This window comes from Pteropus alecto, unplaced genomic scaffold (assembly GCF_000325575.1).
Source record: "Pteropus alecto unplaced genomic scaffold, ASM32557v1 scaffold134, whole genome shotgun sequence".
NCBI classification, from domain to species: Eukaryota; Metazoa; Chordata; class Mammalia; order Chiroptera; family Pteropodidae; genus Pteropus; species Pteropus alecto.
Genome location: NW_006436283.1, coordinates 1791482 through 1792127, shown reverse-complemented (window position 1 = coordinate 1792127; position 646 = coordinate 1791482). Strand labels below are relative to the sequence as shown.

The window sequence follows — 646 nt, the reverse complement described above, 5'->3', positions numbered from 1 at the left end:
GGCCAGACCTCAAAACAGGAAAAAACCAGGTTGCCTTGTGACAGCCTGGCTGGTCACCAGAGTGAGAAGACTCGTGAACATCAGAGTAGTAGAGGAACTTGGGGCTTCTAGGACAGGATGGGGTTGTGGGGAGAAGGGCTGACCCACAGAGCTCTGGGGAGGCTGTAAAACTCCCTGGGGAGGAGAGGAGAGCCTCAGGGCACTCTGGCTGGCCTCTGGGGACTTGGGCGCCAGCCTGCCTCTTTTCTGGCATTCTCTCTGGGATCTGTGGACCCCTGAGTTCTGCAAAGTGCCCAGCCTCCCGAGCTGGGGCTCTGGGCACGGAAGGGGGTGCAGGGTCAGAGCCGGCGGCAGGGGCGGGGTGCTGAATGGCTGGGCCGCCCCGCCTCCCTCTCCAAGGAGCCGCCCACGAGGATTCTAGGGGCAGCAGAGAGGGGAGACGGGGAGGGAACAGCAGAGGAGCATCCCGGAACCCTGGGGTCAACACTGACCGGTGCTGGGGAGGGGCGAGTAGCTGCCTTTGCGGGCGACAACAGGTGGCCCTGAAGGACAGTGCCCGCGCGACAGCGGGTCGGCGGGGGCGCACTCACCCAGGATCAGCAGCACGTTTCGGGAGCGCGCCCGGTGCGCGCGGCAGAGCCCCAGG

At 65.5% G+C, this 646-nt stretch overlaps 1 protein-coding gene across 1 annotated transcript in view; it reads right to left on the bottom strand.

Annotated features, from left to right (window-relative positions):
* Positions 1-642, bottom strand: part of SGSH (N-sulfoglucosamine sulfohydrolase) — a gene marked incomplete at its 5' end in the record, with an annotated part of 6857 nt that extends 6215 nt beyond the window's left edge. The window contains one exon of the mRNA XM_025047105.1: positions 591-642. Within this exon, the coding sequence (XP_024902873.1) occupies positions 591-642 (52 nt within the window). The remainder of the gene's footprint in view (positions 1-590) is intronic.
* Positions 643-646: the final 4 nt, after the last annotated feature.